Source organism: Macrosteles quadrilineatus, unplaced genomic scaffold, assembly GCF_028750875.1.
Source record: "Macrosteles quadrilineatus isolate MER2022 unplaced genomic scaffold, UCM_ALF_1.0 Scaffold_7__1_contigs__length_78375512, whole genome shotgun sequence".
Taxonomy (NCBI): Eukaryota; Metazoa; Arthropoda; class Insecta; order Hemiptera; family Cicadellidae; genus Macrosteles; species Macrosteles quadrilineatus.
The window spans coordinates 50,901,990-50,922,054 of NW_026542600.1; the positions used below are offsets into that span (position 1 = coordinate 50,901,990).

Sequence of the window (20,065 nt, forward strand, 5' to 3'; positions counted from 1 at the left end):
CCATAAGAATAACATGGGAATTTTAAATTTACAATTTTTTTTATTTTTTTCCGTTAACAATAACCGAACAAAAATACTTTTATATACTAAATTATTTGTTTTTTTTAAGCTCTTTAAAAAGGTCTAAAGAGAAATTGGGAAATTTTGTGTTTTGAGGGTCAAAAGTGAGAAAAACCAATTTTTACCCCATAAACCCCCCCGTAAAACGCTGTTCCCATGGTCCGATCATGCTGGTTCGCGAACTCATTCAAGTTTATCCTGCTTTACACCTTTAAACCAAATTTCATCAAAATCAGACAAAATTACTCAAGTTATCGCGTTCACGGAGACATATATAAATCTATATATATATACATATATAAAAATTTGAACGAATGGTGTTTTTGGCCTCTGGGGACATCAAAATGAAAAAGTAAATCGGTCCCGGGCCTAGGTCTTACCATGCCACCTACGGTAATAGCTATTTCCCTATAGGGAAATTCGCTAATTCCCTATAGGGAAATTCGCTAAAAGGTAATCTAATGTAAATACTAATAATAGTGTAACTGCAAATGGTCATAATTAGAACAGCAGTGTTATAACAAATTCCAACAAAAGGTATTTGCTGCAACTCGACTAATCTCACAGTCTGAGCGCTCTTGCGCCTATCGTTTTTGGACTGAATTTGTCAACTAGTTGCATTTAAAACTTATAATAGTAATAGTAGTTTAAGCAACGATTGCGTAAAGATAGTGTTAGCGACACGAGTAGAAAATTTAAGGTACGAGCCTTGATGAGTTCCTTAAAAATTTCTACTCGTTAACACTATTTACGCGAGTTGTGTACACTACTTTACCTAAGACAGTGTTTTAATTAGGTACTAAAAATCACCACCTACTCATAACTTCTAAGAGAGGTTATGTTTATCCTTATATAACCAACTAACATCCATGAAAAAATCAGCCTTTCACTAATTAGTTCCAACACAATATCTTTATTGACTGGGCTATATCTGTTGAGAGCCCTCCCACACGTTTTCCTAATTGGAACAATTTATTCTGGAAAGTTAAAAGCAAAGAATTATTATTCTATCCTTACAGAAAATTGAAAGACCGTTTCCATTTGCCTAAGTAAATGAATACAAAGGATTAAAACAGAACAATGCTCACCCAATGGGTTCTCGCTTAGTTATGGTAAGGTTTCGGTTGGGTCTTGCATGACTGATGGGGATAGTGGAGCCGTGAATCTTGTCCGTCCAACCAGCAAAATATCGCCATGTTTCTATGGACATTCCAACATGTGTTTTGAGTGCCAGGGTATATACTGCCCCTGAATCTATGCTTTCTATCGTTGCCAACTCCTCTTTATGTTCCTCCATCAAATCTGCGAGTCGATGCATCAAAACCCCACGATCTCTACTGCTAATCTTTGACCACTCTCCCTCATAAAAAGCTTTTTTGGCCATTTCAACAGCTGTGTCGACATCTTTCTCAGTTGCAGACTGCACCTAAAGTTGACATCGTGTTAGTTTCAACTTTAAAACACCACTTATCGTTAAAATATCTTTTATGTACCTCCAGATAGTTTTCAAACCTATCAAAGGATATTCAAAACAAGCTGTACAAAAATAAACAATTGTGAAAAAAGACCATAGACAGGAATAGGCTGTGGTATTTTGGTCTAATGCAAGTTTAAGTTCAAGAGAGATAGCAGATCAAATATTCAAGTTCTATGTACTGAAATAAATAAGGTACTTTACTAAATCAACTTTCTATTTTCAGCACTTACCAAACTGTTGTATTAAAATCCTGTAAATTCTAGATTAGATTTGATCCCAAAAACACTAAAATTATTCATAAACATCATTGTGCCCGGTCAACTTAATGAAGGTAATGACACTTTTTGGCATGAACCTATTTTCCGTGTCACTCGTCTTGTGAGATTAAACTTATTCAAACAATATCTACTCAACAACAGTGATTGTTTTTAGCAATTTTGTTCAACTACAATCGATATAAAGTTTTATACCTACTCTCAATAATCTGAATAGTTACAAAAATGGATAACTGATATTGTCGACTCCAGCTGACTTTTTACTCCCTCCCTAGGGAGAAAAAGAGCTTCTTTAGAACCCCCAACCTATGCATTAAAAACAGCTATGTTTGCTATAGTATGACAAAAAAATTTTAAATCCACATACATTTTTTATATTTTTAAACCTTAAATGTCAGAGCATTTATATACCAACCTTACATATGACAGACTCATCCGCAGGATTTATACAGTCAATTGATCCATTTGACTCAGAATCAACAAAATTGTTGTTGATAAACAACTGGTTAGGAAAACTTAGATTTAGACTGTTGGCACTGATATTAACTGCCGAATATTTCAACTCTTTTTTATCAGACAATCCACGAGCCTTCTTGATTACGGTTTCACAAAACTCTGAGAATACTGGTGACATAAATACATCTTCGTTTTGCAGAGTAACTTTAAGATTTTCTTTGATTTCTTCAACCAGTCTGCAATGCATTATAGTTAATTCATTTCTAACACAAATTTGAATGTAAATGATAATCTAGACATAAATGCAGGGGGCTAGGGTGGGGAGGCACCCCCCCCCCCTTAATCATCTTTGAAAGGTGTAAAAGTTGGGAATTTTCGGGTATTTGAAGCTATGAGTTGGGATTTTGAGAAGTTTTAAGCTTTGAACTTAACGGTTTATTTTCAAACTAGTCAGACATTTACCCCCCTATATACATTAATAATTCAAGTAAAAAAACTTTTGGAAATTTCATATGTTGAGTAACTAACTTACAGTATGTTATGTATCCGTGGTACACAGTAATTATTAAAGGTTTTTTAAGGATATTTCTTTCTTAACGAGGAGAGCCGTGTTCCATGAGTTTTAATAAAAAAATTGATTTTATGAGGTTGTAAACTTATTATTTAACATTACAGTGTAGTGACAGTAATGACTTATGAGAAACCTTCATTTTTTTGTTTTTAGTGTCAACTAAAAAGAGGCTTTAAAGGTAAAATATTCTTGCTGTTAAACCATAATATTAATTTGTTGGGAAATCTGAGTAATTTAGTTGGAAAATGTGAGTAATATAGTTGGGAAATTCAAAGCGTCTCCCCACTCCAATATTTTTTTCTTGCGACACCCTTAATGTATGATTTAGGGTCTGCGTAATCTTAGTTGTAAGGTGTTGTTGTAGAGAGGGAGATCTCAAAAACACAACAGAACAGAACAGAAACGGTCTGTTCTGTCATACCGACGATCGCACCGTGACCGCGGAGTCCTACCGAGAATCATGCTGTGATTGCGAGTCATACCGACGATCACGCCGTGACCGCGGAGTCATTTCGACGATCACGCCATGACCACGGAATCATTTCGACGATCCCGCCGTGACCGTGAGTAATAGAAAATGATGATGCAAATTTAATAGTTTCTGGTAGATCAAAAAATGACATTGAATATATAGGCAATCGTAGCCTTGAATCTATATATGAATATTTATCTTGAAAAAACTTATTGCTTAACTCAGAGAAAACCAATTACAAAAAACCTTTAAAACCTCATTTAAAAGTTGATAACAATTACTTAACTCAAGTGACTCAAACTAAATTCTTAGGACTAATAATTGATCAAAATTTATCTTGGTTGTACCACATTGATAAACTAAAAAGTAAAATTTGTTCAGGTCTATTTATGCTGCACAACTTGTCTAAACTCTGCTTGTTGAATGTTTTACTGAAGGTTTACTATGCTCACATAAACTCACATATTGCATTCGGCATTGAATTATATAGTGCAACAACCATTCAAAATTTAGATAGTATATTAATTTTACAAAAGAGAGCCATACGTATCATGTTAAACTTAGGAGAAAACCAATCAGCAAAACATTATTTTGCTAAATTAAATATCTTTACAGTGTAAGGATTAAATATTTATAAAACTATAGTTAATCTAAAAAGTGAAATGAATACACATACACTTCCGAAATTGGGAATGACACATAATTATAATACTCGGCATCGGAACTACCCAGCCATCCAGAGGCATAATTTAAAGTTTTATAATAAAAAACCCACCGCTGCAGGTACTAGGTTTTTTTATTCTCTGCCTAAAGATATAATGGAAATTAATAATATTAAGACATTTAAAAAGAAATTGAAAATATTTATAATAAGCAAATGTTACTACTCATTTAGTGAGCATTTTGATAATATTTTATAGACTTAATTGTATTTATTGACGCCATTCTGCATTTATAATTGTATAATGTAAATCTTGAATAAAGTGTTTCTGAATCTGAATACCGACGATCACGCCGGGACCGTAAGTCATTTTGACAATCACAACCTGACTGCAAGTCATTTTGACCGCGAGTCACAAGTTTCTATACCTGCACATTTTAACCTATTTTTTGGTTTTTATAGATCAGTGCCACAAATTGTAAAAATTGATTTTGTTTGTCTTGTTTGGTAACTGCAATACTCAAGACTTCCATATTATGCAAAGGAAAAAATCCCGTCCCGTCCCGAACTAAAAATTCAATCCCGTCCATCCTTAAAATAAACCTAATTGGGCATACATTTAGAGACAAGCAATAAAGAATGAATACATTAGTGAGCTACACATAAAGTTCAGGGTATTTACCGGTTAACTAAAAGTAAAATTGGGGACGTTTTGGGGACTTTTGGTGTCCTAATACAAAAAAAAATCAGTGACCTAGAAATTTGCACAATACAGAATTTGATTTGACAACAAATGAAAATAAACCAACCATAACTTAATTAAATATCAAATAAATCCTTAAATATAAATCTTTTAAGTCAAATCTGACAACTAATTCAAACTGATGATCCTTGTGTGTGTATGTACAGTATATTGTGTCAACTTAATGATAGCCTATTTCATTAAATTATATTAGCTAACAAGAAATATAAATAGACAGAATAAGGTTTAGGGGGACATTTTCATGTTAGGTTTAAAAATAAGGCCACGTTATACTTCTTTATAATCTTAAATATATTGGCCACCTTACACAATTTCTACCACTATCATGCTGTACCAATGCATTAATCAATCGAACTTGATCAGGAAGTCAAATGTTTAATATCATGTATAAGTGATCCATTTTCGGATTCTCTGTTGTATGATCAAATTTCATGGAATAAGCCACCTGGTTATATCCGAACAGGACTCAGCCTCATTAATTTAGATTGAGGTTTTACTGAGCCAGTAAAAAGCTTTACTGTGCTGTGGGATAACGTCTTTTGAAACATTAAAAAGTGGTATTGGTGAAAGGTAGCATTATCTTCTTAACTAAGAAAGTCTCAAATACGATATACAATAGACTCCCTCTCGTTCGGCCTCGGTTGGTTCGGACTTCGGATGGTTCGGCTGGCCACTGGAATAAAATTACTTTTTTTATTGAGGTTATCTTATCTGACTTCCGTTTTAGCTCTAGTCCACTGCACACGTGTTCACTGTTCAGTACGGTACAAAACGTTTGTGTGTGTACATTTACTTAAAGTAGTTGTGACTTTGCTTAGTGAGCTGATTCGAAAATGTTGTGTTTACTGCACTTTATAAGTTACTGTACGTAGGCTACTGTTTCTACCACTATCATGCTGTACCAATGCATTAATCAATCGAACTTGATCAGGAAGTCAAATGTTTAATATCATGTATAAGTGATCCATTTTCGGATTCTCTGTTGTATGATCAAATTTCATGGAATAAGCCACCTGGTTATATCCGAACAGGACTCAGCCTCATTAATTTAGATTGAGGTTTTACTGAGCCAGTAAAAAGCTTTACTGTGCTGTGGGATAACGTCTTTTGAAACATTAAAAAGTGGTATTGGTGAAAGGTAGCATTATCTTCTTAACTAAGAAAGTCTCAAATACGATATACAATAGACTCCCTCTCGTTCGGCCTCGGTTGGTTCGGACTTCGGATGGTTCGGCTGGCCACTGGAATAAAATTACTTTTTTTATTGAGGTTATCTTATCTGACTTCCGTTTTAGCTCTAGTCCACTGCACACGTGTTCACTGTTCAGTACGGTACAAAACGTTTGTGTGTGTACATTTACTTAAAGTAGTTGTGACTTTGCTTAGTGAGCTGATTCGAAAATGTTGTGTTTACTGCACTTTATAAGTTACTGTACGTAGGCTACTGTACATCATTATGAGTGATAAACGAAAACGTACATTTGTGACAATGCCACAGCAGTTGCAAGCTCTAGAGAGAATAGACAAAGGTGAATCAGTTCAAAGTATTTGTACAGATTTTGGGGTCGGTAAAAGCACCGTAAATTACTGGCGTTGAAACCAAAAATCAATCGAGGCTTTTTGTACGCATATCGAATCGGAAAAAGCTCTTTCATTACGTAGCACTTTAAAATAACCTAAAAATGAATTGGTGAACGATGCTCTATGGGTGTGGTTCATGCAGGAACGAAGAAGGGGAATTTCCGGTCACTGGCCCTATTTTAAAGGAAAATGCAGTTTTTTATCTTACATGGCAAACTTGGAGATGAGGGGGAATTCGTTGCTAGTAAAAGATGGCTTTCCCGTTGGAAAAAGAGACATGGTGTTCATTTTCTTGGAGTGTGCGGCAAAAAGTTATACGCAGACCCTGCTGGTGCAGCTGAATTTTCGAAAAAGCTTGATCAAGTTATTGCTGACAATAGCCTAAACCCGGAACAGGTTTACAATATTGATGAAACGGGGCTGTTCTATAAACTCTTGCTACGAAAAACATTTGCTGCAGAAACAGAAATCTCTGCCCTTGGGTTTAAGGTCAGTAAAGATAGGATCACAGTGGCACTTTGCTCCAATGCTTCGGGTACCCATAAATTGCCACTTTTTGTAATCGGGAAATCAGCAAATTGAGAGCATTCAAAAGCTTGGACATATCAAAACTACAAGTGTACTACCGGGCTCAGAAGTCAGCTTGGATGGACTTGAATGTGTTTAAAGAACGGTTTGTTAGTGAGTTTGTGCCTAAAGTAAAAAGTCGTTTGTTGAGAATAAAACTCCCTGTAAACGCACTTCTTGTTCTTGACAATGCGCCTACCCATCCGGATGAGTTAGAATGTGATGGTGAGTCTGGAATAAAACTGTACTATCTGCCCCCCAACGTAACAAGCCTCCAACAGCCAATGGACCAAGGGGTAATAGAGTGCTTCAAGAGAAAGTATCTTTCAGAAGTTTTGTACAAACTGGAGAGCGATGAAAACACTGATCTTATCCAAGTGTTAAAATCAATCAACATGAAGGACGTGATTTTCATGGTAGCAAAAGCCTATGACGAAGTACAATCTTCAACGTAAAGTCGTGGAGAAAGGTATGGCCGAATGTTGAAGAAGTTGTTGCAAGTGAAGGCAATGTTGTTGATGTGCACAGCCTTGAATGTGAAGCAGACGACCAAGCTTATATCCTAAATAATCTACAGCAACTGCTATCACAGTGAAAATATTGAGCTAGAAGATGTTTTGGATTAGGTAACTGTTGAAAAGGAGATGGACAATGAAATGTTGAATGACGAAGAAATAACTCAATAAGTTTTACAATGTCAAGAAACCCAAGAAGGAGAAGAAGAAGGTGGTGATGGTGAGGAGGACGACGAGTTTAAAATGAGTCACGCAGAAGGAATTGCAGCCCTGCAACTGGCTACAACCTACATCGAACAACAGACGAGTTCTACAGCAGCTGACGTAATGCTTTTTTGAAAATTGCGTGACTATGCTAGAAAGAAAACAACTAATGAAAAGGTGCAGCAAAAAATTACCGATTTCTTTTAAACTTTGTCATTACAGTGCAGTACTGTAGTTTAAACATTATTCCAGTTCAATTTCATTGTTGTATGGTTTCTTTTTCATTGTATTTAGGCCTACAGTACTTATGTTTTGTTGTGTGTGAAATAAATGAATAATGTCAGTATCAAGTAGTGATGGTCGAATCCAGAAATTTCGAATCTCGAATCCAAATCTTAAAACATTGAACCTCAAATCTCAAATCTTTTCGATTTTTTTCAAAAATCGAATCTTTTTGTGCGCGACTAAGAAAATTATTACAATTTAGGCTAGTTCCATCAGAAACACCAAATAAACACAATAAAAATGTAAAGTAGGCCTATCCATTTTGATTTAAAACTAAACAATCTTTCAATACGGAAAATTCTCATTCCCGGTTTGTTAGTTTGGTTATGTCAATTGTTGATGTTATACTGTATTTTGACATTTTCCAATGTCAAACCAAACAACTCCAGTTCCAGTTCCAATCCAAAACACAATTTATTACTGTATATTGTTTTCATCTGATGCTGAAGAAGAAACTACGGACATCAAATGAGTTACAGTTTTATGTAAACAGCAACAGTCAGACAACCACTATCGCGGTATTTCGGTATTTCACAGTTGTATTACCAAACGGTTACATTCCACTCACACTCTACAGTCCACACGACCAAATAAAAATGCCACTCATCGGGTCAACCAGACAAGAGAACCACGTTTTATCCCACTTTAACGTATCTAAAATCCCGCTTTACTTTTTCTGGTTTATCCGATCCGGTCCTGGTGTTACCTTTTTCATGTAAGACGTTTAGAAAAGACTATTTAAATGATGCTTACATCTTTCAATAACACTGTCGTAAACAATTATCCAACCAATAACAAGTTTTTATATGGAAATGGAAAGCAGCAAATTCCGATTCCCGATTCTCGCCCAAAGTCTAAAATTCCCATTTTCGGGATATAAATCCCGCGCATTGAAACACTGATCAAAACAGAACGAATATTATCGAAATTAGGGCCCACCGGCCCAGTCCAGATGTTGTGAATTGTGATGTTGAAGGACGCGTTGCAGAAAGTCAACAGTCCCGGAAGGTCAAATACTTTATACCTGTGCCGCTAGGTCAAAAACTACAATGTTTGCAGTGTCTGTAGATCAAAAATCCCAGTAAGTCAAATAGTACAGTCCGAGCTAAAAACGTGGTCTATGTTAAAGCAATTGACTTATTGGGAATTTGACCTAATGCAACAGCAGTTTTAATATAACGAAATAAGATAAAATATAAGTTCAGTTTCGCTGAGTCAACAGTGCCGGAAGGTCAAAAGTATAATCTGTTAAAAACAACGATAGTCCTCTCGACGCATGACTTCAATAATTTCGTGTTTTGGTGTACTTAAAGTTGTGCTAAAATTTTGAAAATTGGCACAGAGCTTCTTAGTTAGTCCTACTCGATGACTATTTTGTTGGAACTTTAAACTATTTACCGATCTAATTAATAAAAATTGATATGTATGGTGAAATAGTTTTAAATCGTGATTTCTAACATGAAAAAGTTAGCATGCGAGATTTTTTTTGTTTTTGGGTTAGAGAGGTTTCGTCTGTGGCAAAGTTGAAGCCAAAAGTGTGATGCGTAAAATATATTTTTTTTATTTTTCAATCAGTGGTTCAATAGATAACTTGGGTTGAAGAGGACGGCAAATTTAGCATTTCGCAACGCATGGAAAGAACTACATCGTACGATGCGACTGCTGAGTGGACTTTTAATTTACAGTTCTAAGAACAAGAAAAAGATGAATATACAGATCACCAGTACATTCATATTATTTATAAAACATCTTTCTGTATTACCAGCTTACATTTTTCACTATAAGAATACATCATAAACAGGGTGTTAAAAATAAGCGGGGAGATACTTTACCTAGTAATTCCTTGGGTCAAAATAAACAGAAAATCAAGGATAACATTTTTTCCGAAATCATTTCGTTAACCAGATATCCACCATTTTGTATTTTTTTACATACAAATATTTATCTTTGCACTTTTCCAACCGATGTTTATGAAACTTTGTATGTATGTTAAGGTAGGAGAGACCCATGTTATAAAAAAAAATCATCTCGATTCACCCTAAAATTTCAAAATTTAACACTTAACTACAATATAATATACTTTACTACACCACAATATTTATGTATCACCATAAATCTTTAACAAAATAAAACGTTAACATTTTTAAAATCCAAAGTTAATCAATATAATCTTTCTTTTTTGAAAAATATATTTAAAAAAAGGGCGATGGTAAAATAACGACGGGCGAGTTTCGATCTGGGTGTTCCAGGTTTGAATCTAGGAGGATTTAACATTAATTAGGTAACATTAATGTTTAATCCTCCTAGGTTTGAACTGATTGAGAGGAATACATGAAACGAAGGGGGAGGTAGCAACAAGTGCACTAGTATTTACTAGTGTCCAATTACAATTTGATGGATTTAACCAAAACCTTTTCTATTTCACTTATTTTCAGCTGTTAAATTTCAAACGATACGTTTTAGCGACATCATTAACGTTATTATCATCATCATCGTTTGAGTTTGGGTTTGCGGCAATGTATTTTTATGAATAAAACCTTTAATTTGATACCAAACTTGACCTCTGCTGCTATTAATTGACTGTATGCACTATTAATTAACAGCTGTGTCTAAGGATTATGTCGGCTTTAGTCACAAACAGGACAACAAGATCGCTCCACTCATCCCACACTCATCTCCATTCATACTTGGCTTAAAATGCATACATTTGTATGGTCGCCATTTCAAAGCAACATGGCTACATTATCAAAGACAAACGTGGAAAACCTTATACGAGTGTGAGTAAGTCCGAAAACAGAGTAAGTCCGAAAACAACTCTAAAAAACAATAAGCAATAAATTGCAAGAACCGTTGCTTATATCATTGGGTATACACGTATGTACTGACGTATACTCAATGCTTATATCGAACGAATGTACATCGTGAGAATTTCCATTAGTTGTTCCATTTAGTTGTGTGTCCATTAGTATAATAGTTTAGTTGACTCTTTTAAAGTCAGTGGAAATTGTGACTGTTATTACCCTTGAAATAGTGTTTGTGTAGTACTTTGCAATCCTACCAATGCTTATAGAATCATACGATTACAATTTTCTGGTTAGAATATGTCGCATAGAGTGGTGACTACTGTATCTTTTTGGTTTGCTTGTAAAACAGGATCAACAGAGATTTTCTTTCCATCGACTTAAACAATACGATACTCTCAAATTGTTCATTGCTATAACAAACTATCACACAGTTTGATGAATATTTGTGAGTAAACCACATACAGTACACCTGTATTCTATCTATTTTTCCTTTTATTTTTCCAAGACTTTATAGAAAATCACGCATTACGTGATCAGTGAAGAAAGGCTGTATCCCATGTGTTTTATAGGTAAAGAAGTAAAGAAGAACACTGCTTCAGGTCAGAGCATTCAGTTATCATCAGCAATTGTAATTCCCGAATCAGTAACTGAATCAATAGTCAATTATGTTAGGGTTTGTTGATTATTTATAATGCACTTTACATGCTCCATTTGATAGTTTATAATAATTTACTCGGAATCTATAAGACACCTTTGGCTTGTATTAAATATTGGTTTGGGCCGTTTAGTATTTTGAATACAATAGGGGTACTCGTCAAACAGTTAAATATTATTATTTCTATGAATTTAATGGGTAACTTTAAAGATTAGGTGGAATTACTAACAATACTTCACCGTAATCAGCAGCAAACATACATAAGGAATTCCAGTTATTGCAACAGACGCTCTGACAGAAGACCTGCAGACGGGTCAACGAATATGCTGAAAAAATAACGAGATAAGTGAGTGTAAAGTGACTATTTATATCCGGTCGTCATACGCCACGAGACATTCCGTCAGTGAATGGGAGGCCCACACAAGGGTGAAGATCGATAACGCGCTGCATTTGGAATGGAATAATTTGCACAGGTCCTCGAAAAGTACTAAATTCTCGAGTCCCGAAAAAGTCAAGTGCTTAGAATGTCTTATACACATACGGAAATTCAAGTCCTCAAAATATTGCAATATTGTATTTTCGTATAAATTCTTGAGACCCAAAAAAGTCGTCCCCAAAATGTCTTATACACTTACATATATATGAATTTGAACGGATGGTGTTTTTGGCCTCTAGGGACTCAAAACGAAAAATTACATCGGTCCCGGGTCCAGGTGTTGCCATGAGTACTACGGTAATAGCTTATTCCCTATATGCGAAATTCGCTAAAAACCTAATAATTCTATAGAATAACTAGCTGTACCCGCTGGCTTTGCCCCGTTTAACTAATTAATTTTCAAGATGAGCTCGTTCGCATGGCTCAATCACGTCCTGGTTGAAGTTCGTTCGCTACGCTCACTCACCTTTAGGTTGGAGCTCGTTTGCTGAGCTCACTTGCCTTGGGGTTAACTCGCCTCCAGGTTGAAGTTCGTTCGAAACGCTCACTCAGCTTTTTGTTGCAAATTAGCTGTTGTCATAAATTGTTTAATTGACACAGCTGTTAAGATTCATTAATTCCTTTTAAATATGAAAAATCATATGGTTAACATGGGAAACCCTAGAGCCACTGGGGCGAAGCTCGAATGCCCTATCATAATAAAAATTACTCAGTTTTCCTATTTAATGCCCAAAGAATCGGTGTATCGAATTTCAGCTCCTCCTAGGTAAATGGGAAGTGGGAGAATTAGTGACGATGAGTGAGTGAGAGTGAGTGTGTCAGTGAGGGCTTTGCCTTTTATAAGTATTCATAGCACATTCAACCAGCTGTTAGTTAAAACAAATTATATTGGACTAAAACAAATCGATGATTACAAAGAATACTTTAAAAAATAATTTGAACATCCTACTACTGTATTTTACTATGCATATTTCATTAATCTGCCATCCTCGTACCGAAGAATTAAATGTATCAATGGTTAGCATTACACATAGTATAAATAAGCCATCCAACGTACGTATGTATTTGAATTTTCTTCCAAATGCTGAATTTGTGTCACAAATGCTGAATGTTACAGCTGTTATGTTAAGCTAATTATATTGTACTAAAAGCTAGCTAGAAGCATTGACTTATTGGAGAAGGTTAGCATCGGCTTCTAGACTTTTTTTTTAAAAACTAAAACTTAATTTATAAAAAACTGGGACACTAATTTTAAATTATAGCTTTGAAATTCCCTAGTTCTCAAAATTTTCTTTCTTTCAACACAAAACTAATGAAAATCCATCGTCTGGTTGATTCAGAATCATGAAAAAACCCCATTTACGTTTTAATAATATATATATGATAGTTTGGACAGGTTTCAACCCTTCCGAGGCGTAATACATTTACACAGTTTATATGTAGACTACATTATAACTCATAAAATAGTTCTACAATTAAATGGACCTCCTTTTACAAACGTATATAATAACCAGAAATTTTCAGATCGTCCTTGCGGGTATTTTATGCCACAAATTTTGACGAAAGGCTATACCTATTTACAGTGTTGACCAAACAGTTGGCAAGAAGCATTAATAGATAAGCTATGTACCAAATATGATAATTTTAGCTCTATTCTAATTATGACAAAACACAAAGTAACTAAAAGCGAGTTTTGTTGGTGTAGTAAGCGTTGCAGGAGGTCTACTTTACACTGAATCGACGTTCACTTTTATTGCTTTTGATCTTCCGGCACTGTTGACTCAGCGAAACTGAACTTGTATTTTACCGTATTTCGTTATATTAAAACTGCTGTTGCATTAGGTCAAATTCCCAATAAGTCAATTGCTTTAACATAGACCACGTTTTTAGCTCGGACTGTATTATTTGACTTACTGGGACTTTTGATCTACAGACACTGCAAACATTGTAATTTTTGACCTAGCGGCACAGGTATAAATTATTTGATCTTCCGGGACTGTTGACTTCCAGCAACATTCCCATGTTGAAGAGCTAATAGACAAGCAAAGGAAAACATTACAAGTGGATTCAAGTGCCTGGCACGGCAGTCGATCTTTTTAAAAGTTGTAGCATTGTTGTATTATTGTCTTGCAGTGGCACTTAAATAATGGCTGACAAGTGACGTATGTAATGGCGTCGTAGCATAGCGCTCATAGTGGGCAACTTAAACGAATTGACTTTCACCTTTGACTATTAATACAACAACTATAGACATTCCATCCCCATGTTAAAGTTGTAGCCAGGTTTTTAATAAAATTTGTCTTAGTTGATGTGAGCCACCTACAGATTGCGCTGATTTAAATTACTGATTTCTGCCGATTACTTGATGGTTTTTACCAAGTCAAACTGATGGAATGACTTATTATGAGCTATAGCAACTATTGTGACCCAGACACTATGTCAGTAACGAAAAATAAGGTACAAAATAGAGTTTTAGACCCTTGCACAATCTGTGACTGGCTCACACAACTACATTCTTTTTTAGTAAAAAATTTGCGACAGCTGATCCATATAGATGGGATGTCTTCTTCTGTATCCAATAGTCAATGCTTTCACTTAACTTAACCCCGGCTCGGTAGCTCTTTTCTGCTTTATTTCTTTTCGTTCTAGATAAAGCGAATCGTAAAGTAAAAGCAATTGAATGAACAGCCGATAAACAACTAAATGAGATATCGGTATTGCATCATACGGCTTTGTCTTCGAGCTCACGGATAATAATTTAGGCTAGACAAAAGTAAAACTAGAGAAAGAAAATAATAAGCACGAGATGCAAATTTAGTGTTTGGCATTACTGTACTTTCATTGATAATATTTATCATAGCTGAACTCTTTTTGAATGTCTAATGTGTATAAAGTGAATTAAACTAACTGCCTTGTTCCCGATTGATCGTAATGCGGTACTGTAGGATTCCATGCATCTCCAATAATTTAAATTGGTTAAAAAAAAATTAATAAAAATTGATATTGAGTCCACCATTTTACATCAGACGATAATATTTGTAATGAAAATAAAATTTTACAGCTACATTAAAACATATCTCTCTTAAATAACAGAACCGCAAATATTAAATAATCAGAAATAATTTAAACAGAATTTAAAGAGCATGACTATTTCGTGCCATAATGAACAAGAACTAGGGGTCTGCGGTACAGAAAACTTAAGGTCGGTACGGTTCGGTACAATACAATATTTTGTACCTCGGTTCTCGGTACATAATCGGTACGGTACGCGGCTACCCGTATTTTTGCGGTTTTCTTCTCAGAACTGTATTAAATCCATTATTTTTAACTATAATACATTGACATTACTATGCCACTTCTATATATAGACTCGTCCCCGGTGACGTCACCACCTGGGGATTCCCCAGTCCCGTGACCGCGAACTTGGCTCTTGGGGCAGTGTCCGTAAAACTGTTTAAAAACGCTTATATCTCGAAAACGGCTTGAGATACGGCAAAACGGTTGAAATTCTGGCACACATAGTGGGTGTCAACTTTTGATTATAAACAATATTACAACATTAAAAAATCAAAAGTAAAAAAAAAAATAACATTATTTTATATGAGTAGGCTACAAATAAAAGTTACCATGAAAAATCTTCTAAGTCCGTAAACTGTCTAAAAACGCTTATATCTCGAAAACGGCTTGAGATACGGCAAAACGGTTGAAATTCTGGCACACATAGTGGGTGTCAACTTTTGATTATAAACATTATTACAACATTAAAAAATCAAAAAGTAAAAAAAAATTTACATTATTTTATATGGGTAGCGCGTAATTAGGAAACTAAAAAACATTTAATCCTTAAACAGCCACATCTTCTTATGCAAACAACAAATATGCTTGTGGTTTCTCAATAGAAAGATAAAATATTTATAACAAATATTTTAACTTATAAATAAGATTGTAGATTAGATTGGTTACAAGTTTAATATGTAGCACCTAACAGTTTTATGGCAGTAGGCAATGCCAGCGGCAAATTGAATATTCACGAAAATACTGACTGAGTTAGAGATAACATTTAACAGTCATCATAAAACTATTATTTTTATGATAAAATAGAATTGGGAAAAGTCGTAAAGATATAAAAGTGATAAAACTCAACAGTTCTTGGAAGTACTTGAATACAACAATTATTGTCGAGATGAAATGTTATTGTCGTGATAAAATGTTAATGGATTTGGGACTGCTAATGGGTTTTTTATTGCATCATCACCCCAGTAATAAATTATGAAGATCGTAAACAAACATCTGATAAGACTGTTATGTGCTCGGAACCAACTGTCGTTGACTACGATAGTAAACTGAAAGTAATTTATTATTATAATAGGCTGTACCGAACCGGACTGTGTACCGTGTAAAGTGCTGTACCGAACCGATGACGGTAATTAAGCTTGTACCGTACCGTACCGACTTTTTCGGTGCACCGCAGACCCCTAACAAGAACAGTTCTCTGCTTCTATTTGCTTCTATTTAGATATAGAGAGGCGGATACCATAAAATCCGGGAGGGTACGATATTTTTGTGTCAGCAAGAACTGGAGTGGTTCCCTGCTTCCACTCTTTACATCGATGTTAATGTAGTCTAAAAGTAGTCTTCTTTATATATCATCGTTTAGTTCGGCCGGTGGTTCGGTCCTGAGGTGGCCAAAACGAGAGGGAGTCTACTGTAAAGCTGTATTGGGTTGCCAAAATAAACACATTGAAAAAAATGTTGAATAATCACACATATTCCATTAATTCTAATTAATGTGTTTTGAGTTAAATTTTGATTTTTTTTTTTAATGGGCTATGTAACAGGAATATACCCACACTAGCAATAGATTGCCAAGTTTATAAATCAGTATAAAATAGACAAATACAGATATAATCTCACCTAACTACATCCATTGAACCGGCACCAGATGCAAAAAAATCAGTGCTGGCATTTACCTCTAAGCTCAAAATGCTTGCCCATATCTCATTTAAAGCCTGAGCCATTTCTTGTTCTTTATCTGTTAATTTTAAAGCATCGCCCTCACTCTTCTGTTTCCCAAACTGTGATGCAGGGATCATCCTACCTTTCACGGATAATCTCTCCACGTTCACCTAACAAAAACTGTATTAAACTTATGGAAAAAAAGGGTTTAAACTAAATTACTATAATTTGTTAATTATAATTATGTTTCATTAATTGCCTTTAAAATTATAATTATGCAGATCCAAGGAAAAGGAATGCTTGGGATTGAAATGTATGAAAATGTATTGCTAATCTACTGAGCTCAAGTTTAATTTATATAATAAAGTGAAGCTTATATCATTGATTCCTTTATTCCTTATAAGATTAGTTATTTCAAGACTACCTGGCATGCATATCATGTGTGTATTACTTTTATGTCATAGCTGTATTCTATTCTCTATCAATCAAATGTACTAGCATTAATGAAATATACATGCATCAATCAAAGGTGCAATTGCAAGCTTTTGTGATACATTGTTAATTAACACTCAAAAAAGATTTTAAAATAAGACCCTTTTAATGTTTTGAGTCAGGATCATGACATTATAGACTTATTGTGATATGACCCCACATACAACTCTGGCAATGAGCTTTTGGTCCCTTATTGTCAATGCATTGTATATTTATCTATATTCATTCTTAATTTACCAATATTTTTTACATGTTTTGAATGGTACAGTAGTCTCAATTATCCGACCTTCGCTTATCTTCCGTATTATCAGACCCTCCTTCTGGATAGTTGAGTTATGTGATACTGTGTTTTGAGACTCCTTATGTCACCCCAACAGCCTACAAGATGCGCACCAGGCTTCAGGCGGCTGCAGTGTAATCATTACCATTGTTCATTAACTCTCCCCATACCTGTATACCTCTCTGATACCCCTGACATCTTTGTCTCAGTCCAAACAGTATTCCAAACAGAATACTCTTTGTACTTCTAAAAAAACTATGGGATTTGGTGATCAGGAAATGCCCAACAGCTGACTCTTGCTCATACGGATCGGCCTTGTCTGGACTCTCGCTAGTCCGGATCGGCAATCGTGATTTTTTTTGCGGTACAGTACAATAGAAGTCTGATTATCTGAGATAAACGGCACCGAGACTACCTACCTCGGATAATCAAAAACTTGAATAACACGGTGGTAAAAATTATTACCGGTGGAACTGAATTTGCTTGGCTATCAATACTGTGGATGTGGAACAAAATTGAAAAAAAAAACAGCTTTATAAAGTACTGTATTTACTTGACTCTCAATATTCTGGATTTTTTTGTAATCCGGACCGAACGTCCCCCCCCCCCACATTTAGTCCAGATGAGCAACCCCGACAACACAAACACAAAAAACTCCACTGTATTAAATGGAATGCACTAACTTTATAAGATTTTATATATTATTTTATAATGTAATACAAATATATATTTTAATAATATTAATGTTTTTTTTTCTTATTTTCCATGCCATCAGACCTGGCTGCAGCCACATTAAGGTTGGATAGTTGAGACTGCTGAATATACCAAATCTTGCTCTATATACCAAGGCTACAAGAAACTAAATTTTAACCCATATGATGCAAATAATTAAACTTGCAGATGATAAAATTAATCTTTCTTTCATGAAGCAAATCTAGACATACTGTACAGTATATTGGTTATTATTAATTGTCACAATAAAGATTCCACTCTCATGCAATTAAAGAAATGGATACTCATACTTACCATTTTTCCATCACTTCCAACAAGTAGAAGTCCACCAGCGTGAACTAAACCAGGAGTGTCCATACCATCTATCTGTACACACTGTCCATCTGGTTTAGCACTTTCCCACAAACCCGATGCAAAAAGCTTAACTTCTTCATTATTCATAACAGCCCAAGCTCCAGGAGAACTATCAAGCCCTCGTATAAAGTTGTGGATTTCTAGGCCTCCGCTGTTCCAGTCTACCTGATCAGACATCAATCAAAATGTACTCATTTTTTCTAATTCAGGATATCAGTTCTACAATAATGATAATGCCTATATATCAATGGACAATAACTATAAAATAGTTATTTATTTCGACGTTGTGAGTGCAGTGGCATAAGGAATCTCGGGCGCCACCCTGTCCAAGACTACATAAATACTAACTTACATAAATAAATTAATTATTGTTCAGTTAATCAAATTACAATTCCTTGATACATATAAATCAATGTAATATAATACAAACAAATAAAAACTAGATAACTTAATTCAGTAATTACTTATTATTAATAATTAGTGTTAAATAAAGTCATCAACAACATGACAAATTTTTTACCTATCAATTATGTATTGAAAAATAAATCTTTTCAAATGAAGCAACCTTTTTCAATTATCAAACTCAACAAAATACGCCTACACACACAAGGATACGACAATTTGATTGGCGACGAGTAAACCTCAAGAGAGTGATTTTTACTGTATGAACATTACCTGTAAGCAATCAAGGCCAGGACTATCAGCAATTTTTTCATTTAGCTGCATTTTCAATTACCAATTAGAAACATTTCAACTATAATCTTATCAACATGGATCCAGAACAATTCAAGCAATTCTTGGAAATGCAACAAGCTGTGATAATAACATTGGTAAGTCAACTTTCAACACAACGTTCTAACGTAAAGCCAAATGGTGATACTGATCAATCTGAAACAAATTTAAGTCAAACTATTTTTGTAGGTTTATACAATGCATATCTTAGTTGATGATCAATCCAGTGAAATACAAACTATAACAACCCATCGAGGAACGTACAGAATGAATCGACTATCTTTCGGCATAAAAACAGCCCCTGCAGAGTTCAACTGCATCATCCATCAAATGCTTCGAGACATCCCCAAGACTGAACTTTACTTTGATGACATCATAGTACATGGATCAACAATGGAAGAATGCAGATCCAACTTGTACGCTTGCCTCAAACAACTTCAGAAATATGACCTTCACCTCAATCAGCAAAAGTGTTCATTCTTTAAACAACGCAACAAATTCCTAGGTTATGTTGTTGAACACAACAGGATTCTAAAATCACCAGAGAAGATTAACGCTATTATCAAAATGAAACAGCCCACATCCATCGAAGAAGTTAGAAGATTCTTGGGAATGGTAACATACTATTCACGGTTCATTCCCCAATCTCTCAACCGTCACTGCGCCAACTTCTAGTAAAAAATACTAAGTTCTACTGGAACAGAAAATGCACTGAAGCTTTTGATCGACTTAAGAAA

The 20,065-nt window shown here is 34.9% G+C and overlaps 1 protein-coding gene across 2 annotated transcripts in view; it reads right to left on the bottom strand.

Annotated features, from left to right (window-relative positions):
- The window catches only part of LOC128997847 (cytosolic 10-formyltetrahydrofolate dehydrogenase-like), a 63,118-nt gene that overhangs the window by 23,193 nt on the left and 19,860 nt on the right, over positions 1–20,065 (bottom strand). For both annotated transcript variants that reach the window (XM_054423607.1, XM_054423608.1), the window contains exons 6-9: positions 18,537–18,761; positions 16,697–16,908; positions 2,228–2,504; positions 1,149–1,486 (exon numbers count right to left, since the gene is read on the bottom strand). In XM_054423607.1, coding sequence (XP_054279582.1) covers positions 1,149–1,486; positions 2,228–2,504; positions 16,697–16,908; positions 18,537–18,761 — 1,052 coding nt within the window. The remainder of the gene's footprint in view (positions 1–1,148; positions 1,487–2,227; positions 2,505–16,696; positions 16,909–18,536; positions 18,762–20,065) is intronic.